Genomic DNA, 19,880 nt, shown 5'->3' with positions numbered 1-19,880 from the left:
GTGTTATGGACTGGTCTTCTGTCACAACCCAGGTCAAGAGGCAGACAAGGTAGGTTCAATGCAAGGCTTCTTTTATTAAATTCAGCTTAAGATAACCTCGTAACGTCAAAAGACAACAAAGGCAAATCATAGAAGCACAATGCTTAAATGGGTAAACAGACTTATCTTAAATCTCTCGGGATATCCTTGAAGGTTTGAGGGAAAGAGTTCGTGGGTAAGTACCAGGCAGGTAAGCACTAGCATGAGGATCCGGGTGCAACCTTCAGACCAGCCAACGATGGAGTAAGGCGAGTGACTGTTTCTAGTGTGAAGGTATGTGGATGCAGGTGTAGCCAATCAGTAGCTGGGTGATAGAATGCATTGCTGTATCCATCCTCTGTACCCTCAAATAGTGCACTATTTGAGGGGACAGCCATTTTAAGTAGTTCCCGAGTGCACTCATTCAATCCCACAATTTAATGGTATAGTGCATGATGTTACAAAATGTTATTTCAGATAAATGCTGTTCTATTTATCCAAGAATCCTGAAAGAAATGTCCTCAGCTGTTTTAAATATTGATAATAATAATAATAAATGATTCTTGGACAGCAAATCAGCATATTAGAATGGTTTCTGAAGGATCATGTGACACTGAAGACTGTAATGATGGAGAAAATTTAGCTTTTATCACAGGAATAAATTACATTTTAAAATATATTAAAATAAAGAACAGTTATTTGAAATAGTACAAAGATTTCAGTATGTTATGGATTTTGCTATATTTTGGATCAAATAAATACAGGCTTGCTGAGCAGAAGAGACTTACTGTTCAAAAACTTTTGACTGGTAGTGTAAGTACCAGGCTATTAGCTTCTTAAAAAGTAAAAAACCTTTTGATTTGCTCCACCCCAATTTCCTTTTGTAATAGGAAATACATTAGTATGCTAAATATGCTTAACTTGTTTAGTTTGACATTACTCAATGTGTATAAAAATGAAAAATAACAGACCTTTCTTTAAGTTTCTGAATATAGTGATATCCAATTTAAGAACAAATCAGGGTCAGCAGACTGATGAAACAATGAAACACAAACATGCAACGCTTTATTACTACTATTTCTCAGCTGATTTATTTACAAATATCATGTGTTCCTCCTTTTTAAGTCTTCTTCAGTCAACAGAAACACAAATTTAATGGTTGTCTATCAAGGCAGGGCAGGACTTCACAAGATGAACAATCCTGTATTGTGCAGACTGGCATTTGGTGTCTTGTATTTGCCTCAAAAATGAGGCTGTAAAACAGAAAACACCACATTTTTCATATTTCATAGTTCATATGTGGACATCTTTGTCAGCTCCACTTTTAGTCTTCCCAGGACATCTCCTGATCCACTATCAGCAAATGAATTTGAAGACAAAGTCTTTTCAAGGGCTTCTTAACAAAGGGAGTGTTTCCTCAGTTTGAAAGTCCATAAATTGCCTAGACATGAAAGTGAGAAACATGTTTGATGAGATGTTGATTTGAGTTATCTGATAAGATTATATCAATTGAAACCATAAAATAAAAACATGCAGAATGCTTACCAGATGCTGGTTGTCATAGGTCTCAATCAGGTCCACATCTTCAGTAAATGAAAGTGGCTCTTTGTCGTCTTGCAACTGTGAAATCTAAACGAGAATGTGTATATATATACAGTCAAACCAAAAATTATTTAGACGCCTTTAACATTTCTCAGATTATCACAGTTTATTCACTGTAGTTTGGAAAATGGTAATAAAACATGACACGAACTGTGTCAGAACAAATTTATCTTGATAATGTCAGATTACTTTGATAAAAAGGGATTCAACAAATCACGGTCAGATCAAAGTGTCAAATCAAAATTTTGGTTCCAAATTTGTGTCAATTTTACTGGTAGTCCACTGTATAAATATGTTTGGGTATAATATGTCACAGTTTACCTTATTTTGCTATTCTCACTTACGTAAATGAACTATAGTGTCTTGCACCCACTGGTAAAAAGGCATTAAATTATATCTGGTGTCTGAATAATTTTTGGTATATTGCTAATTGGTGCTTAAGAAACATTTCATATTATCAATGTTGAAAACATTGCTGCTTGATATTTTTTGTGGAAACCAAAAATGTCTTTACTGTCATTTATGATCAGTTCAATGCATCCTTGCTATCAAAACTAAACCAAAATGTATGCTGTTACTAGAAAAAAAAAATAGTAGGGTGAATTTACATAAATTGGGCTTCTGAATTTTAGAAACTTGCCTAATCTATGTGAATTCACCCTTTATATGGCACAGTATGCAATAATTGTGTTACATCATATTACAGCTGGCGACCTGAAGCATCAGCATGTGCCAAAACATTCCTTTTATTATATCTTGTTTATCATGTATCTTTGATTATCAGGATTTACAGTCTCCCAGATTATCAGGATCAATAAACCAACAAGAATTTTATCAGTCACCTCCTACATTTATCATTTAGGATTTTGACAATTGATACACGGCACTGTTAGCATGCAGAAGATCTACATGAAAACAGGTACTATATTAAACATGGTTCACCATTTTTGCTGTTGTCACTATTTAGTCTTCCCTACTAAACTATTCATTTTACCTTCTCAGCTAATGGATCCTCGTCATTTCCAGTGGAGGTGGAGATGAAGAGAATGGCGTCATGGACTGAGAGGAAGAGAATGTCTCTGGTGACCTCTTCATCGAAGAAGGACAAGGCCTCCATTCTCCTGACAAGCTCACCTGTGACATAAGGACCCTTTAGATTATTCACTGTGTCCTAACTCCATTCTGATAACTCAGGCGATTATCAAGCTTAAGGTTGTAGCAACAGCTTATAACACCACACTGGTCTTACCGTCACAACCTGCGATGTAAACGCTAACCCCAATTCGTAAGAATTCCTTCACAACCTGTAAAGATGTGAAACGACAAATTAGCTACTACTTATTATTTACTCAGCCTCACATAATTTCTAAACACTTTTCTAAAGAAGATACTCCAATGAATGTCAAAACAACAATAGACCCCTTATGGACGATAAAACACTAAGGCTTTTTTATGTCTCTTTTGTGTTTTGCAGAAGACAGAAAGTCAAGGTTTGGAATGACACGAAGGTCACCATCATATTGTGGTCATGCATTATTGCAGTGGAACAGTGACTCAACAAAGAGCAATAAAGATAACACACCAGTTTGAGGGACTTGGCTGCTACAACATCAAGGAATGAAACAGCGGAGAAGTCCACCACGAGGCTGTGAATATGGACCCTCGGTACGGACACACTGACAGGCAGCTCAGACGTCCAGTCAACCTGAACCTTGACCTCTGAGCCTGGCTGAGACGCCCCTTCCTCCAGCTCTTTTTCGAAGGCTTTGTTTTCTACTCCCAATGAGGCTACTGGCACCAAACCATCCTGTGATAGACGGCAGAAATGGGAAAGACCAGAATGTGGTGTCATAAACTCAGGTCAGTGATTAAAAAGTTGTTATTTGAAAAGCATTGCAAAAAATCTTTGCCAGACTCAGAACGTACCTCTGTAGCTTGTAGTTTTCCTTTTTTAATGAGTTTGTGAATCTTCTTCAAAGCCTTATTTCTTTTCTTGAACACCCGCACTGCATCAAATCCCACCTGTGAGAATTAATAAGCTTAAAAGCAGTCTTTTTTTTTTTAAACGGAATTATTGAATAGTTTTAGCGTTTCTGAATTTAGAATTAAAACTAGAAAGTTAAAGTAAACTCACCTCATCTCTCAGCTTCTCTTTGAAGTAATCAATATTTGCAAAGTAAATGGGTGAGTTGCACTTGAAAATCTTTATCCCAGGGATTTCATTAATCTGAAAGTTTTAGAAAATATCTTGTTAATTAGATTATTCAAATTATTTTTTAAGATTAGATTAAAATCTCAAATATATATACACTACCAGTCAAAAGTTTTTGAACAGTAAGATTTAGTTTTTTTTAAAGAAGTCTCTTCTGCTCACCAAGCCTGCATTTATTTGATCCAAATTACTGTAATAGCAGTAATATTGTGAAATATATTTACTATTTAATACAAAAGCTTTCTATTTGAATATATTTTAAAATGTAATTTCTTCCTGTGATCAGAGCTGAATTTTCAGCCCTATTACTCCAGTTTTCAATGTAACTTGATCCAGAAATAATTATAATATGATTTGCTGTTCAAGAAATATTTATTATTATTATTATTATTATTATTATTATTATTATTATTATTATTATTATTATTATCAATATTTAAAACAGATGAGTAATTTTTTTTCAGGATTCTTTGATAAATAGTAAGATCCATAGATCAGCATTTATCTGAAATAAAAAGCTTTTGTAACAGTATACACTATACCATTTAAATGCACCTTTTTTCCGGAAATACATTATAGAAATTAATACTGTTATTTAGCAAGGATGCTTTAAATTGACCAAAAGTGATGATAAAGACATTTATAATTTTACAAAAGTTTTCTATTTCAGATAAATGCTGTTCTTTTGAACTTTCAATTCATCAAAGAAACCTGAAAAAAATATACTCAGCTGTTTTCAATGTAATAATAATTCAAATGTTTTTGAGCAGCAAAACTGAATATTACAATGATTTCCGAAAGATCATGTGACTGGAGTAATGATGCTAAAAATTCAGCTTTGAAATCACAGGAATAAATTACATTGTAAAATATATTCAAATAGGAAAAAAAAGCAGCTATTTTAAATATTAAAAAATATTTTAAATTTGTACTGTTTTTGCTGTACTTTGAATCAAATAAAAAACATCTTTAAAAAACATTAAAAAAGCTTACTGTTTAAAAACCTTTGACTGGTAGTGTATATATGTGAAATGTAGCAGTTACTGATTAAAGACAGTTTAAAAACGTGGATCTTACATTTTTGTAGTCTTTCATGTTTTTGTAGATATCAGTATTTGGAACATTTCCAAGCGTGGCACAAGAAGGGCTGAATGCAATAAAAGAAACCAATGTATTATTTATAAAGTTTATACTTCACATATATGTTTTTTATTTTTTTATTTTTTTAAATCCTCCATTATTGGTTTCTTATGCAATTAATGCAATTAATTTACATTTTGGAATTATTCATTAACTATATTTAAACTCATAGTTTGAGTTATACCATGTATCAATAAGCAGTTAAAATTGTACAGTTTTCAGTACTTTAATCTCAAGCATGCTTTAATATCTGTATCTGATATCTCTGCTACTTACAACTGTGTTCTGACCACCACTGTGCCCATCTCAAATACCAGACCAGCCAGCAGACCCACATCTAAACCCAGCACAATAGATGCCAGGCACGTAGCTATCCAGATGAGCTGCAGAAGAAAAAGATTGACATGCATATGAGTATAATCTCATTTTATGCAAATAAAATGATTCAAATGATTCCATTTGCTTGATGTAATCACAACACTTTTAATTAATGTTATGATGTTACAGCTTATCTTATTTTGTTTGCTATTTTGCTGACAGCGCTCATCTCATTCTGTTCATTTATCAGGCTTGTGATGTTACTTACACAGTCTGTTCTGTTCTGTCTCCAGAGCACTGGCACTTCAGAGATCTGCATGAACATGCCCTTCAGGTTGGCTATGACAATTCCAGCCAGCACCGACTGGGACAGAAAGGAATGACGTCGTACATGAAGAAAATTGCAAGTATTTGATGTTTTGATAGTGAAAGACATTCTTTTCTATATTGTAACATTAGGTTCCTCCACAGTACCTTCTGCAAAGGCTGAAGAAACGGCCCAAGGGCTAAAATCACTATCATCACCATCAGAGCTGAGATGATACCAGCAACCTGCGACAGTAAGAGGTGGAAATAGTTAAACAGGGAGTACTGCTTTTAGAAACACACACATGTGAAAGTGCTGGAGTTAAATCATGTGCATTTTACCTGACTCTTCCCCCCTGTGCTTTCCTGTACGGCTGTTCGTGACAACGCAGTGCTGGCTACAAAGCTTGAGAAGCATCCTCCGAAAATGTTGCTGACGCCAAAAGCTATCAGCTCCTAATGGGAATAAAAGTGTAGTAAACCACATCAGGGAGTTTGTAATTAATCTGTATAAGTTAAACACCAGAAATGTATCTACTAAACAGCAGCAACAACAACAGAAGATTTGAAGAAATATAAAAAGTCACAATGCAAATAAATTATAGTCCTAGCAAAAGAAAACAACTGTAGCTGTGCCCTAAAGCTCTATGGTGCACTGTCAGGTTTAGAAATGAATTTAAAAATATAAAGTGCTGTTGCAAACTCAAACTTGTTCTGTTTTGGCAGGTGAAAATGAACTTATAAGTATCAATTAAACATCGAAAATGCAGCAGTCACACTTTTTGGTATCCACTGAACACATAACATAATCCTAGATTTGAAGATCAAACCCCCTAACCTGAATCTTTAAATATTCCTTTTGTTTACAATGCTCACAAAAAATTCTGTGATGCACTGCATGCTTTATATAATGCGTCTGCTGCTGTTGTAAACTCGCATTCAGTTGGTTTTGGAAGGTGAAAGTGACCTTAAAACCAATCATGAATTAGTATGCAAATAAATATTGAATAAATATAGAATCTTTAAGGATTTGTTTTGTATGGAAACACATTTCCACCACTGAATAAAAAAGAAAAAAAAGAGAGAAAAAAAAAAAAAAAACGATTATTGCAACTTTTTATCTGACAATTCTGACTTCTTTCTCAGAATTGTGAGATATAAATTTGTGAGTTATAAACTGGCAATTGCTAGTTACAAAATCAGAATTGCAAAATATATACTTGCATATGCGAGTTATAAAATCAGAATTGCAAGATACAAAATTTGCATTTTTTTTTTCTCTAAATTGCGAGGTAAAATTTCAGAATTGCAAGATATAATCTCATAATTCTGACTTTTTTGTCAGAGTTGCATGATATAAACTCACAATTGCAAGAAAATAATGTTGAAATTGTGAGATAAAAACACTTTATTTTTCAAAATTCTTTTTCTCGCAATTCTGGCTTTTTTTCCTCAGAATTGTATGATTAACTCACAATTGCAAAACCAAAAAAATCTCGTAATTCAGATTTTTTTTTCTCAGAATTGTGAGAGAGAAACTTGCATTTGCAAGTTATAAAATCCAGTTTCGAGGGGGGAAAAAAAGACTGATATGTTCTAAGAAGTGCGAGTTTATATCTTACAATTCTGATCAATTCTGAGTTGTTTTTTTTTTGCAATTCTGATTTTATGACTCCCAATTGCGAGTTTATGAGTTTATATTGTGCAGTTCTGAGAAAAAAAGTAATATTTGCTAGGTTACATCTCACAATTCTGACTTTATTAAAACAATTTACTAAAACTCGCAATTGCAAGAAAAAAAGTCTGAATTGTGAGATTAAAAGTCGCAATAAACTTATTTTTTTTATTTAGTGGCAGAAACAGGCTTCCATAGTTTTGTTAAAAGTGCTAACAAAACAAAGTGAAACAAAACAAGAAACGAAACAGCAAAAATTGAAACAAAGCATGAAACAATGCGAAAACAAATTGTGAAATGAAACAAAACCAAGCACAAAACTGTGAAACAAAACAAGAAACGAAACAAAACGAAGCCGAACCAAACAAAATGAAACAAATGTAGCCGTGCCCTAAAGCTTTCACAATCACATTTTTTAACAAAACCTTAGCCAGGTTTTACCAGAATTTAAGGATTTGTTTTGTTAAAACAAAACTTTAGCTGTGCCCTAAAGCTTCATGCCGCACTGCCTGGTGCAAAAGATAGCTGCTGTAACAACCTCAAATTCATTATGTTCTGGGAGGTGAAAGTGACCTTAAAAAGCCAACTAATTCTTTCTGGCTCTCCCTCCCGTTACTATAATTTTTCCCTCTGTGGGAGAGTGCTGATCTGACCCTTATTATACTTTATAAAAAATACTTCACACTAAAATGAGCACCCTTGATCTTTTCTTGTTAATAGCACCCACATTTCTCGCAAGATACCAACTAAAGCTGTAGTTCTCAGCTGGTTTGCCACATACAAAGCGCAAAACGCACGGTAAACAGCACAAACAGTTTAGGTGTTGTTTATGTTGCTATGCTAATTTAGCCAGTGGACTAAAGCAATCAAGTGTATTTGCAGTGTCAAACACACATTCAAAAAGTATTTTAGTTCGTTTTACCTGGTTGCCATCGACTGTGTAATCATGCTTTGCCGCGTAGACTTTTGCCACTGAGACTGCTACTGCATAACCAACCACTGCTGTGGAAAAACTAGAGCCTAAAATGTTCCCAATAAGTGTTATATTTGGTGTTTGTGGTGGTGCAAACCTGTGGAAACACAAGAAGACAGTCACTGTTGAGTGGTTATGCTGTTGTCTCTGCTATATCTTTTAACATAACACTGTTTTATGTTATTATTGGACAAAACTTTCAAACTGTCAGTCTGTGTCATTGTTCTAGGGATAACATTTCTGTTGAATTTGTCATCATTACAGGGACAATAATAATAGTGTGTCAATATAAAGTGACCCAATGTGCACCCAGCCCCTCATCAGGAAGCAGGAAATGCCACAGGAAGTGCTCTTACCCCCTGGGGAGGCTATGGACAATGCTGGCGCCGTACTGGGAGTTTAGGTCCATCACATGAGAGATTGCAGAAGCTATCACTGTCTGACAGTTCAAAAGAGTGAAAGGTAACAACAGTCATTATTTAAAAAGAAATCACCAATATCAGAGGCTTGGTTTGGTTTTTAAAGACTGTGTGAGAGAATTGTGGAAAAGCTTTACATACCACAATCACTTCTATGGGAATCGGCACTGGGATTTTATGCTGAAATTTGGTGTTGATTTCCTTCACAGCCATAACAATGAAGATTGTTAGTAATCCGGCAATCAGGTCTGCGATGTTCGTTTGGTTGACGTTCCTACCTACATCAATGAGAGTCTAAAAACAAAAATAAAATAAAAGTAATAATAACAATATACAAATGTATTTAAAATGTATTTATTGTATTTTTTTAAATATATAAAAAATGTGTACAAATAATATATATATTAATTTTAGTTTTTTCCCATTTTTCTAGTGATCTCAGCCTACCAGAGTTGCCAGGTTTCCACAACAAAACCTACCCAATTCAGGCCGTTTTCAGAGGTGTCCCCTGGTAAAAATGGCTTTTTTGGGGGTAAAATACACATTTTTTGTTGGGGTTTGCCTGGAAAAATTAGCATTCCAGGGGCTAAATATCACGTTATTGGGGTCGCTTCAACCCACTGACATTATAAACAACCCACAGCACCTGTGTTAAAGTAGCCCAATTCAGCGGGAAAACCACAGACTTGGCAACGCTGCAGCCTACATAGTGGGCTCCAAAATTTTGATACCACTAGTACAATCATTAAAACACACACAAACACACATTACAAAATATGCTGAGATACACTCTTAAAAATAAAGGTTAAAATAAAACCAAAATAAAAATTTTGGTTCCACAAAGAACCATTCAGTCAAAGGTTCTTTAAAGAAGCATCTCTTTCTTACCTTTTTATAATCTGAAGAACCTTCTTTTGCCACAAAGGACGTTTTTGTTAAACAGAAAGGTTCTTCAGATGTTAAAGGTTCTTTATGAAACCATTTAGACAAAAAAGCTTCTTCTATGGCATCATGAAGCACCTATATTTTTAAGAGTGTAGGTGAGTTTGAAAATATATACTAATGATTCTAGTGACTCACATAAGCAGCAGAGAAGAATCCATTATGGTTGTGAATAGGAACAGACAGGATGGTTTTAATCTGAGATATGAAGACATGAAAAGCAGCAGCAGTGGTGAAGCCGCCTACCAGCGGGTCTGAGAGATACCTGACCAGAAATCCCACCTGCATCAGCCCCATAGCCACCTTGAATTAAGTAAAACAAATGAAAGATTACAATAATGAAATGTCTAACTTGTTTATTAAATCTTTATCACAGGTTTTAATTCGGAAGGTTGTGACTTTACCTGAAATAATCCAACCAACACCGTCATGGTACAAGCCACCAGGATTCTCTGGGCCTCTATTGCCTCTACATCAACCTCCATTAACCTTTCATCTGTCAGTGTGTCATTCGCACCTGTGATGTTCACTGAACACAGAAAGTGCTCGTCGGGAGCTAAGGTCATAACTACAGAGCCCACCATCAAACAGGTGACAGGGAATGGACCTAAATAATATATAGAAACAAATAGGAGAACAATAATATTTAGACATATGCATATGCAGAAAATAATTGCACGGATTACTATATGTAACCCTGGAGCACAGGTATATTTGTAGCAATAGCTAAAAAATATGGGTCAGTACGGGTCAAAATGATCGATTTTAAGTAAAGATCATGTTCCATGAATATGTTTTGTAAATGTCCTACCATAAATATATCAAAACACAATTTTTGATTAGTAATATGCATTGCTAAGAACTTATTTTTGGCAATTTTAAAGGCACTTTTCTCAGTATTTAGAATTTTTTGCACCCTCAGATTCCAGATTTTCAAATAGTTGTATTACAGTCAAATACTGTGCTATCGTAATCCTGAATTGGGTTAAATTGAAGGAAAACAATATGCAAAATAATAAATGCATGCCATTTTTACTATTACATACTTTGTATTTTTGTATACCGTTTCACATAAAATAGTAAGTAGTATGCATGCAGTAAGCTGTACAGTAGAAACACAGACTTTTTTGTATAAAGGGTTGCTTATTTGATACCACTAGAAAGCTATATTAATAAAGCCATACACCTACCCACAGAGAGGTGTCTGGATGTCCCCAGCACAAAGTATGTAAGAATAGGAAAAAATGCAGAGTAGAGTCCATAGACTGGTGCTACAGAGGCCAGCAATGCATAAGCCACACCTGTACAACAAATTCAAACAATGACCTTAATATGGCTTCGTGCTGATACAAAACTGTTGGGTTTTGTTCACAGATTGCATCTTACCTTGTAAACAGCATACTAGTCCTGTGGTGACCCCAGAAACAATATCACCAGGTAACCATTCCTTGACTGGGTATTTAGGGAGCCAATCTAGGATTGGCAGAAGCCCCTTTAACTTCTGAACAGCCCATTTATCATCTGTGCATCTACGGAAGTAATTTTTTATGAAGATGAAAACACTAGATAATATGTGACCATGGACCACAAAACCAGTCGTTAAGTAGCACGGGTGTATTTGTAGCAATAGCCAACAATACATTGTATGGGTCAAAATTATCAACTTTTTCTTTTATGCCAAAAATCATTAGGATATTAAGTAAACATCATGTTCCATAAAGATATTTTGTGAATTTCCTACCATAAATATATTATGGTAATATTTGATTAATAATATGCATTGCTAAGAACTTAATTTGGACAACTTTAAAGATGTTTTTCTCAATATTTAGATTTTTTGCACCCTCAGATTCTAGATTTTCAAATAGTTGTATCTCGGCCAAATATTGTCCTATCCTAACAAACCGTACATCAATGGAAAGCTTATTTATGCAGCATGATGTATTCATTTCAACAAATTGACTCTTATGACTGGTTTTGTGGTCCAGGGTCACGAATGACATGTAAGCTTGTCATGTACTCACCCACAGGTTCTACTCAGCCGTTCTCGTAAACTCTGGCAATCTTGGGTTTGTCTGTCGTGGACCTGGTCAAAGACCCGATTTGAGTAGATACGTCTTGACACGTGGTAATCGTCTTCATGAAAACACTCATCCATCATATTGATTAATTGTTTGTCTGTTAAATCTGCTTGTGTGTTGTATCTGGTAGAAAAAAGAAAAGCAGGTTAGATTTTAAATTCACTTGGATTTGCTGTTGCCAATGAAAATGTAAGTACATCTTGGGTTATATATAAACAAATGAGTCTGATTGTAGATTTTCTACCTGCTGTTAATGTTTCATTTTCTTTCTCTTTTTCTAGGATGTCTAGTCCGGATAAATGAACACTCAGAGGGTCTCGCCTCCGCTGTGTCAGAACAATCTGATCGAACAGACCAAAAGAGCCCTTCTCCCTTTCTCTGTTCAATAGACCAGCTCTTCCAGGTCTGCACTAAGATCAGTGAACCCATTGACATCAGAAACCCTTCCAAACCTTGGGAGGGGATCCAATCTCCCTCTCTGAATGAGGAGGTTTGTGTCTAGTACTCTTTCCCTCAAATTTGAGAACCATAAGTAGGAACACAATGGAAATCTTATCCTGAACCACTTATTCTTAATAAGCTTTGTTATAATATCAGACGGCGCTGATGTTAGCTGAAATCCTGCATTTATTCAAATATTTCTTGTCTGTTGTAGTCTATACTGAAATAATCATTAATATAAGTTGATTATGAAGTCTTACCTGTTTTTGAGTTAGTCAGACTGAAATTCCACAAAAAAGAGTGCATCCATGCCAGACGTCCACTTGTCTTAAGAAAGTCTGATTCTCTTAATGGGACCAGCATCTCTTTCTTTTGTATTTATAAGCAGCGTTGGGATGTGGGAGGTGTATCAGGGTTAAGCACCAACAGGAAGCATGAGGGAATTACATCAGAGGTCCACAGCATGCATCCTGCCAAGGGTGACTGTCCCTCCCAATCTTTTTGGAAAGCATGAGTGTGTGTTTGTGATAGACGGGGAGTGAGGGAGGGGGGGGTCTGTGATGTGTCAAAGGCGGACCATGTTGTATGTACATGTTGATCAGTGCAGGTGTGACTGAACACTCAAGAAAGAACGATATGATCTATACACGACGCAATCTGACCTTCTTAGCCTTTGTAGTACATAATGTCTAGATATGGCCAGATCTTTCCTCAGAACATGAGCCAGCTCTTGAATACATAGTGTCTGATGATCTGTCTATAAGCCAGAACTGAGTCAGGTTGATAATTTGTCTGAAATCAGTTGGTTAGCGAGGATGATTTTATCAAGCTCTTTTTAGCGTAGTGCTGCTTTTCCAGTCTCTTCGTAGTACACTTGAGACGTAATGATGGTTACTACAAAAATCATTTTGACTCATATTTTATTTTTGAAAATGTTGAAAGGGAACAGTGAGACATTTACAGTCGAAGTGATTGGGGCCAGTCTTTGCAGGATTTAAAAGCAGAAATGTGAGCTGGTCATTTTATTTTATACCCTTTTTTTTATAGCATTACATTTTCGTGGTGACAAAGTTGTATAGTTTGATATATTTGATATTAATTGGACTACTACACAAAAGAGTGATTTTTTTTTTTTATCCCCCTCACACTAAAATAATTTTAACATGTTCACTGCCGTTCAAAAGTTTGGGATCAGTAAGGCTTGTAGTGTTTTTTTAAAGAAGCCTCTTTTGCTCATAAAGGCTGCATTTATTTGATCAAAAATATAGAAATAAAACTGTCACATGATCCTTCAGAAATCATCCTGATTTGCTAATTTATTATTAGAATTATCAGTGTTGGAAACAGGTTGGAAAACAAATATTTTTTTGGAACATGTAATACTTTTTTTTTTTTTAAGTTAAAAAGCACAGCATTTATTTAAAATAGAAATCTTTTCTAACTATGTAAGTCACTTAAAAATCTATGTAAATCACTTTTTATCAATTTAACACATCCTTGCTGGATAAAAGTATTAATTTCTTTAGAAAAAAAAGAGAATAAAAATGTACTTTTGAACGGTAGTGTATATTGTTAGAAAAATGTTCTGTCTTAAATAAATGCTGTTCTTCTTAACTTTTTATATATTAAAGAATTATTCATAAAGAAGTATCACAGGTTCCAAACATTTTTTAGCAGCACAACTGTTTCCAGCACTGATAATAAATCAACATCTTAGAATGATTTCTGAAAGATCATGTGACATTTAAATACTGTAGTGTTGAAAATTTAACTTTGATCACAGGAATAAATTAGATTTGAATGTATATTAAAATAGAACTTTATTTTACATCATAAGGATATTTCACAATATTGCATTTTTTTCTGTATTTTTGATCATATAAACACCTTGATGAGCAAGCAAAACTTCTTTAAAAAACATAAAAAAGCTTACTGATCCCAAACTTTTGAATAGCAGGGTATATACTTTGTGTCTTACGCTGTACTATTGAAATACGCTGTATTTTAACATTTGTGGATTCACTTCATTTTAAGTCCCTCACTATAACAGATTTTTCCCTTTTTAAACAAAAAGGAGGAAGTGGAAATTAATTTTGTGGTAACCAACAATATGCCACAAATGCTGTCGAATGAGCTTAACTTATACTGAACCTTGAGTCCAACTGCCAGTCTGGGGTTTGTGTTTTTGTGTATCAAATGATATTATAGTATATTATATATCAGAGCATCAGAGCTCTTCAAGAAATATTTAGTCAAAATCAGTTAACTGTATGCTATTTGAGTGTGGCATTTGACATTATATGTATGTATATTACAGTGCCCTCCATTAATATTGGCACCCTTGAGTAAATATGACCAAAGGCGGATGTGAAAATTAATCTGCTTTTGACTTTTATTAAAAAAATTCACAAATTTTAAACCTTTCATTGAAGTAAAACAAGTGGGGGGAATCTCATTATATAAAAAAACACCAATGCATGTTGGCCACAATTATTGACACCCCTAGAAATTCTTATAAGTAAAATATGTACGAAGTATATTCCCATTCATATAAAAAAAAATTTTTGAGCACACCAGGGTGGCTAGACTCGTTAAATTGTCTAGCCATGACTTCCTGTTCCACAGGGTTATAAATATGAGGAACACATAGGCCAAATTCCTTTAATCATTCATAACAGTGAGTAAAATCAAAGAATATAGTTCTGATGTGCAGAACAACATTGTTTAGCTTCACAAAATAAAAAGTGGCTGTAAGAAAAGAGCTAAAGCATTGAAAATCACCATTTTCACCATTAGGGCAATAATTAAGAAGTTCCAGTCAACTAAAGATGTTATCAATCCGCCTGGAAGAGGACATGTGTCTATGGTCCTAATGCACAATGAGGAGTACAGTTTGAGTGACCAAAAACTCTAAAGATCACAGCTAAAAAATTTCAGAGATTAGTTGAGTCTCAGGGTCAGAAAGCCTAAAAAAACTTTAAATCACCACATGTTGGTCCCGAGGATTTCAAGAAAAATCCTCCTTGCTCGTCCAAAAACAAACTCTAGCATATTCGGTTGTTAGACGCGACTGTTCAAACTGGACTGACTTTTATGGTCAGATGAAACTAAAAGAGAGCTTTTTTGCAGCAGGGATAAAAAGTACCCCATGCCCAGGGTTAAATATACTGCTGGATCTTTAAAACAAACAAACACAAAAAATTTAACACAAAATGCACAAAATGAAGCTTCTGCCATGGCCGTTCCCATTTCCCTAACCTGAACCCTATAGAAAATGAGTGGGTTTGAACGGAAAAGTAGATGCACCAACACGAATCTGAAGGATCTGGAGAGATTCTGTCTGAAGGAATGGTCTCTGACCTCTTGTCAGGTGTTCTCCAAACTCATTACAGGAGAAAACTCAGAGCTGTTATCTTGGGAAAAGGACATTGCAATAATAGGGTGCCAATAATTGTGGCCAACGAGAACTATTTTCCATTGTTTTACTTCAATGATAGGTTACTAAATTAAAGATCACAAAGATAAGCCATGCAGAATTATTTTTTACATCCACCTTTGCTCATATTTACCAAGGGTGCCAATATTAATGGAAGGCACTGTATATTGTACATGTACAATCACCAAATGTTATAACACTAGCATAATTCAATCTTCCACATTACTCACAGTCTAAACTGAGGTTTTAAGATCACATGAAGTAAATGTTCCCTCCCAGCTTGTGCATTTTAGTGCAGCTTAGTGCGGCTGCAAAATCTAATGAGCCGCCTACCTAGGCATACCACAGGCACATTTTTAGTCCTGTGGTAAAGCTTTGCTTGGAACATGCTCACAATGCACAAAATGTCCATTAAATGTATTATTATATTATATATCAGAGCTTTGCAGGAAATATTTAGTCAAAGTCAGTTAACTGTATATGATTCGAATGTGACATTTGGCATTATAACATGACTCAAGGGCTGTTGTCACCTGATGTTATAACTTTAGACTTGGGGGAAGTTTCTGAACTATAGACATTTTGTTTCCTCTGATGTACTGGCCGAGATATTCTTGATAGTTGTGCACTTATAACTTATTTCATATATGGACTTGAAATGTGTCCCTCTTGTAGTCTTTTAATGTTCTTTAGCAGTTTTTTATCGTGTTAGATGGCCGTGAGTCAAGAACAGTCTCTAAATATTTATAAATTAAGATGACCAAGAGCTCTCTGTTTTGACTTCTTCAAGTAGCTTTGTAAGACTGAACAAACATGCAGTACTAACAGATTCACTCCCACCTGAGGTGCATGAGTGAACCTTGACCAGAGAGAGAAGTGCTTCCACTTTTCACACCCACAGAAGACCTAACCTCACTTAGTTAACTTGCTTGCATAGCCCAATGCACTGCACGTGGTGGGGAGTGTTTTGAAAGAAAAAAATGTTTTCAAGTGACTCCTCCTGCAAGGTTTTGTATTGTTCAGAAACAATTGTGACCGTGGACCAGTCTTAAGTAGCACGGTTATATTTGGAGCATTAGCCAAAAATACATTGTATGGGTCAAAATGATTGATTTTACATTTTAATGTCAAAAATCATTAGGATATTAAAGGAAATAGGCTCATTCTCCAACTCGTAGAATTCAGTGATCTATGCTAAGCTATGCTAAAAGTGATATCGCCAGTACAGGAGAACGACTGAATGGATTTCAAAACGGTAAAAATCAGCTTATTAACTTGGGGGGAGTTGGAGAATAAGCCTCTTTCCAAAAAAAAGTGGAGTGTTTCTTTAATTTAATATCATGTTCCATGAAGATATTTTGTAAATTTCCTACCATAAATATATCAAAAGGTATTTTTTTCTTTTGTAATATGCATTGCTAAGAACTTTATTTGAACAACTTTAAAGGTGATTTTCTTAATATTTAAATTTTTCTGACTCTCAGATTCCAGATTTTCAAATAGTTGTATCTCAGCGAAATATTGTCCCATCCTAACAAACCATACATCAATTGAAAGCCTATTTATTCAGCTTTCAGATTATAAATCATACAATACTTGGACAAGTTATGTCCTTATATGAGCAATCGAATCATTGAATCATTCACTCGATTCGAGTTGATTCATTGATCAATACTGCGTAATAAGTCATTACACATCAGTCTAAAAATTTACTAAGATATTTTGGAGGCGTTTAAAAGCCATAAACGTTTTTGCTACACATGACAACAGCAAATATCAAATTGTATCACTTTGTTTTGACTTCCATTGTTTTAATGTCGTTTTAATCATTCGTCTCGTTTTCTCTATTGGTTGTGAATATCGATTCACATGTTGCACTGAAGAGACAAGATGCTTCATTTCCTTTCAATAAAATGTTCTAGTTCGTTCTTGCACTGAACTGTCCATTCAGGGACAGTAAATTATGTTTCTTTACAACCCATTTGAATGCTGTGTACTCCTGTTATAGTTGGTCTTTGAAGGTAAAAAAAAGCACTCCCTGAACAAAAAAATGAGTCATGCGTGACTGTCATATGAGAACGATTCACTTAAACGATTCACTTAAAAGATTCGTTCAAACCAAAACACCACTACGCGTAATTGATTTTCGTTCTAGTTTTGTATCTTTATCATGCAGTGTAATTTGTAACCAATATCAGTTAATAGAATCACATTAGGCTCTAAGTTCATTGCCTCCTAAACAAAAGATTGTGGCACTTTCAGTTTAAATTACACTGGCGTTATTTATTATTCCACGTTACTTGCGGTCCAAACTGAGCTCCTCTGAACTTCTACCTGTAAGTATGATTAATAATTGTATTTTCTAGCGATCGTTCAAAATACGTCTTTGTGTACGTTATGGTGTGTAACAACCCCGCACATGTCTTGGTAACCGGCTAACTTGCGTTTCTGTAGTTCTGTTGTTCAGCTGTGAGTGCAATGTAGTCTAAAAATTGTGATTGATGCAGCTTGACTGTCTGTCTGCCTTATTAGTTTAAGTAATGATAATGATAAACGATGGCTTAACGCAGTGTTATGGATTGTACAGTGTTGAAGTTCACAACGTAGAGGTGTGCCCGGTTCGCTTACAAAAGCAAATTGCAAGCACTTTTAACAGGTAACATATGAAACCCACTGAGAAACGTCCTGCTCCGGTTGTGCTTGCAAAACAGTTTCTTGTCGATGTGACACTTCGACAGTTTCATCGTCAGACTCCGGCTCGAATTGATAGGGTAAAATCGAGGCTATCTTTTCTATGCATTAACAGGTCTCCGCAGCTGTCATTCAGTTATGCCAATGGGCGTTTCGTTTTTGCGCTGTAGCGGTAGACCAATCCAAAAGGACTGCACCATCTGACCAATCACAGCAGTGAGGGCTCAAGGAAAGGAGGGGTTTAGAGAGACTGATTCTTCGAACTGCTTCAAACGAGTCGTTTACGAATCATTTAGAAACGGGGTAAAAATAAATCAAATTTTGGAGAAAACTAAAGTGTTTTTTGAACTTGCATACATGTAAACCTGTTTTAAGAGACTATTACAACAATATTAACTACCTTTAAAATGGCATAATAGGGGCACTTTTTAAAGTGCCCCTATTATGCCTTTTCAAATATGATATTTCATGTAGTGTGTCATGTAGCTGTATGTGAACATAAACTATCTGCAAAGTTGTGACGCTGACAGTGCACTATAAATAAAGTTTTTGTCTAACAAAAAAAGAGTCGGCTCACATTCGCCTAAACGAGTCGTCAGCAATTCGAATCTTTTTTCTGTAACGGCCACACGTCACGAGCTACACATTTGCGTAATGTCCGCCCACATTCAATTTCGCGAACAACTTGCCCGCCCACAAACAGTAGGCCTACCATTTTCACGTGGATTACATCATGTCAAGAAGACGCCCTGCGCTGTGAGAGTGAATTTGTTTTATATGCCCTTCCGAAAGATGAAACTATCAAGAATGAGTGGTTAACATTAATTTTTTCAACACCTCAGCAGTCCAATGCCAATCTTGTGTTGTGTTCGCGTCATTTTACTGATGACTGCTTTTCCAATCCTGGGGAGTAACGTTACAACGCGAGATTCACCAAACGCTTGGTTTTAAAAAATGGATCAGTGCCCAGTTTATTTGGACCGGCTTGCTCCTCTGAACTTCTACCTGTAAGTATGATTAATAATTGTATTTTCTAGCGATCGTTCAAAATACGTCTTTGTGTACGTTATGGTGTGTAACAACCCCGCACATGTCTTGGTAACCGGCTAACTTGCGTTTCTGTAGTTCTGTTGTTCAGCTGTGAGTGCAATGTAGTCTAAAAATTGTGATTGATGCAGCTTGACTGTCTGTCTGCCTTATTAGTTTAAGTAATGATAATGATAAACGATGGCTTAACGCAGTGTTATGGATTGTACAGTGTTGAAGTTCACAACGTAGAGGTGTGCCCGGTTCGCTTACAAAAGCAAATTGCAAGCACTTTTAACAGGTAACATATGAAACCCACTGAGAAACGTCCTGCTCCGGTTGTGCTTGCAAAACAGTTTCTTGTCGATGTGACACTTCGACAGTTTCATCGTCAGACTCCGGCTCGAATTGATAGGGTAAAATCGAGGCTATCTTTTCTATGCATTAACAGGTCTCCGCAGCTGTCATTCAGTTATGCCAATGGGCGTTTCGTTTTTGCGCTGTAGCGGTAGACCAATCCAAAAGGACTGCACCATCTGACCAATCACAGCAGTGAGGGCTCAAGGAAAGGAGGGGTTTAGAGAGACTGATTCTTCGAAC

General features: G+C 35.5%; 1 protein-coding gene and 1 long non-coding RNA gene across 2 annotated transcripts; one reads left to right on the top strand and one right to left on the bottom strand.

The window, feature by feature from the left end:
- Window positions 1-1,435: 1,435 nt before the first annotated feature.
- On the bottom strand, window positions 1,436-11,860 carry slc26a4 (solute carrier family 26 member 4). The gene is made up of 20 exons (XM_073838148.1): window positions 11,630-11,860; window positions 10,992-11,134; window positions 10,796-10,906; window positions 10,010-10,212; window positions 9,744-9,908; window positions 8,805-8,957; window positions 8,601-8,683; window positions 8,194-8,341; window positions 5,939-6,052; window positions 5,765-5,842; window positions 5,559-5,654; window positions 5,249-5,355; window positions 4,910-4,979; window positions 3,755-3,847; window positions 3,547-3,642; window positions 3,203-3,427; window positions 2,870-2,924; window positions 2,615-2,754; window positions 1,564-1,647; window positions 1,436-1,459 (listed from the first exon to the last, which is right to left on the bottom strand). The coding sequence occupies exons 1-20, from the start codon at window positions 11,764-11,766 to the stop codon at window positions 1,436-1,438; spliced, it is 2,325 nt and encodes a 774-aa protein (XP_073694249.1). The 5' UTR covers window positions 11,767-11,860.
- LOC141333198 (uncharacterized) lies at window positions 9,096-11,770 on the top strand. Its single transcript, XR_012355388.1, has 4 exons — window positions 9,096-9,174; window positions 9,982-10,196; window positions 10,980-11,042; window positions 11,636-11,770. It is a non-coding gene; the product is annotated as an uncharacterized lncRNA (long non-coding RNA).
- Window positions 11,861-19,880: the final 8,020 nt, after the last annotated feature.

The sequence above is a fragment of the Garra rufa genome, chromosome 4 (genome assembly GCF_049309525.1).
Source record: "Garra rufa chromosome 4, GarRuf1.0, whole genome shotgun sequence".
Classification (NCBI taxonomy): domain Eukaryota; kingdom Metazoa; phylum Chordata; class Actinopteri; order Cypriniformes; family Cyprinidae; genus Garra; species Garra rufa.
Note: the sequence above shows the minus strand (reverse complement) of the source record. Positions and strands in the feature narration are given on the sequence as shown.

Excerpts from the sequence above, each read along its gene's own strand:
- slc26a4 (XM_073838148.1), bottom strand. The coding sequence starts at position 11,766 with ATGATGGATGAGTGTTTTCATGAAGACGATTACCACGTGTCAAGACGT. Across the intron at positions 2,925-3,202 it reads CAGCCAAGTCCCTCAAACTG|GTTGTGAAGGAATTCTTACG; the intron begins GTGTGTTATCTT and ends ACATCTTTACAG. Across the intron at positions 1,460-1,563 it reads CCTATGACAACCAGCATCTG|GCAATTTATGGACTTTCAAA; the intron begins GTAAGCATTCTG and ends TTTCATGTCTAG.